Source organism: Engraulis encrasicolus, chromosome 6 (assembly GCF_034702125.1).
Source record: "Engraulis encrasicolus isolate BLACKSEA-1 chromosome 6, IST_EnEncr_1.0, whole genome shotgun sequence".
NCBI classification, from domain to species: Eukaryota; Metazoa; Chordata; class Actinopteri; order Clupeiformes; family Engraulidae; genus Engraulis; species Engraulis encrasicolus.
Genome location: NC_085862.1, coordinates 30,079,495 through 30,081,994, shown reverse-complemented (window position 1 = coordinate 30,081,994; position 2,500 = coordinate 30,079,495). Strand labels below are relative to the sequence as shown.

General features: G+C 46.4%; 1 protein-coding gene across 1 annotated transcript in view; it reads right to left on the bottom strand.

Annotated features, from left to right (window-relative positions):
• brinp3a.1 (bone morphogenetic protein/retinoic acid inducible neural-specific 3a, tandem duplicate 1) overlaps positions 1-1,501 on the bottom strand; it is a 35,034-nt gene extending 33,533 nt beyond the window's left edge. The window contains exons 1-2 of the mRNA XM_063200176.1: positions 1,249-1,501; positions 649-926 (exon numbers count right to left, since the gene is read on the bottom strand). Of these exons, the coding sequence (XP_063056246.1) occupies positions 649-881 (233 nt within the window). The 5' untranslated portion in view covers positions 882-926; positions 1,249-1,501. The remainder of the gene's footprint in view (positions 1-648; positions 927-1,248) is intronic.
• Positions 1,502-2,500: the final 999 nt, after the last annotated feature.

The following is a 2,500-nucleotide window of genomic DNA, read 5'->3' as shown; positions in this document are numbered from 1 at the left end:
CATCGGCTCGGCGTGTCACTGCCAAGAGTGTGCGTCAGTCAGTCACTCAGTCACTCAGTCAAGCAGCCAGCCAGGCAGGCAGGCAGGCAGGCAAAGTGTGAGCTCGTTTCAGCTGGCTCAGTCAGGGCTGCTGTTCACTCAACACAAATCCCCTCATCTCATCGCGACTCGGCTCAACTCTCTCTCACCTGTCACCAGCTTATACTCCACACCCACCCGCTCCCCCTCTACCACTCCCTCTGTTCTGCTCTCTCTACAGTCTCTCTCTCTCTCTCTCTCTCTCTCTCTCTCTCTCTCTCTCTCTCTCTCTCTCTCTCTCTCTCTCTCTCTCTCTCTCTCTCTCTATCCCTCTCTCTCGACTTAGTCCACAACATGCTCTTTTTTTATTTTGAAGTGATAATGCAGATAAGCCCACGTCCCATGTCCCACGTGTATGTATACCTACACACTATTGTAGCTGGCCACAAATTCAATTTGGGATAACCTCAGTGGTGTCATAATGAAACCACGCTGTGTGATTTGCAAATACACAATCTGCTTATTCTAGATGGAGATGGCACACAATATCCATGTATATGTGATAGGCTATATCCCCTGTGGATATTTTTTTTCACTATTACTATTATTATTTTTAAAGAAGCTTCTTACCTGTATATCTTGTACTTTGTGTTGAAGCCCTGTTGGTAGCGCTCGGCAAATTCGGCAAATTCCTGGGAGTGCTGAAAGGGCCCTTTATCTGAAAGGAGCCACCCAAAGGGCCCAGCGGCATCGCCAGCACCTGCTGCAGAGGAGGCTGCAGCCCAGCACAAGAGGCTTACTGCTACACACCTCCATAGACACATCAGATATGCCCGTCTAAAAGCAATACTCCGGTAGCTCATGCTTCACCCGGGGACTCGTCATTCTCTCCAAACTTTCCGTGTGTCCTAGAACGACAAGACAAGGAACGGGAGGTCAGATGCCAGCAGCAGCAGCAGCAGCTGTGGCTTTAAAAATGCCTTCTCTTCATCCTTTTGTGCACACAGTTATACAGTGACTGTCTTTCATACTGGCCGTGACCATTAGCTGCCTGGAGTGAGCCAAAGACTTTTCTTCTTTGTTTTCTAGCGAAGACCTAGGCTATTTGCCTTTATGTGACCTGCTTTCGGCGAACACAGTGAAATGTACGGCTGCTATTTGTATTGACAAGCATTTGACTTTCAAAAAAAAGATATCAGGCTATCTGAATTGATTTGATAAACGTTTTACCTTGTTTGCCGATAGTTACTAAGGTAGACCACAGAAGTTTAACGGAGCATGATTTGGGCTGGACGCTGTGTTGCTAAAAACAACCCGCTTCGGCGAGGGTGACCTCGGCTCCGGAGGACTTCCACGCACTTTCAGTTCATGTTTCCAATTAGGATGAAAGCGCATCAGGAAGACGGAAAGCCGATGGAACAGAGATTCTTATCCATGTGAATAAACACCCTTTCCCGTCGAATATATTTCCACAGAATAATGCGCGTCCGGACTCCCGCTGTGTAGCCGAAAAAGCTGAGGACAGACACGGATTGTCGTTTTCATAGAATGTGGAGCATAGAAACCCAGGCGAACAAAACGGGCAAATTGATTTCTTTCGAGGATGAAGTTGAAGTTTACGCGGCTGCTCTTCCTCAACAGTGGACTGGCTGCGGCGAGATGCACTTCAACAAGATCTTCTCCTTTAACGACAACAAAATGATATATTTCAAACTTTGCTCAGGATATTACATGGTTTATTCTACAGGATGAACAGCAATTTCCCGGTGTGACCCGCGCTGTATTCCATGAAGCACGGCCGCTTGCTGGATCTTACTGCCTTGCACCCATGCACCGTCAAAATGTTCAATTTATTTCATTTCCGACCCTGGCCGACTCCGGATTGGCTGAGCGGAGATAAGAGAGGGAGGGCTTTGCGCGGAGCTGTCAACTTCTCCGGACCGTTAGGAGAATGCGCTCTCTCAGAGGTGGGCCGAGTGCGCGCACAGGAATGCACATATTGACGAGTATAACGCGTGGGTAATTATTTACTCCAGTGCAGGGCTTTGTGCGGGATGTATTCCATTTAAGATCTACCATATCACTTGTATTGATTAGATGTCAATCCAGCCTCTCTTATGAAATAACGGATTAGCCAATGCATAACACACCGTAGCCCCTTAATGCGCGCCGTACCTCCAGTGGCACGCTGTAATAGTCATTGAAATGTAACTACCATAGCACTACAATACTATGACACAACACAGGCCCTTTAGAAATGCACCACGACTTGGTCATTACCATACTGGTAACAACAAATATATTAAGCCGCGTCTTAAGGGGTTATACAACCCACCAAGACATGATAATATTATTGATATAAATATTATTTGGAAGGAAGTACAACCACCAAGACATAATATTTGAAAGGAAATACAACCACCAAGACATAATATTTGAAAGGAGGTAGGCTACAACCACCAAGACATAATATTTGAAAGGA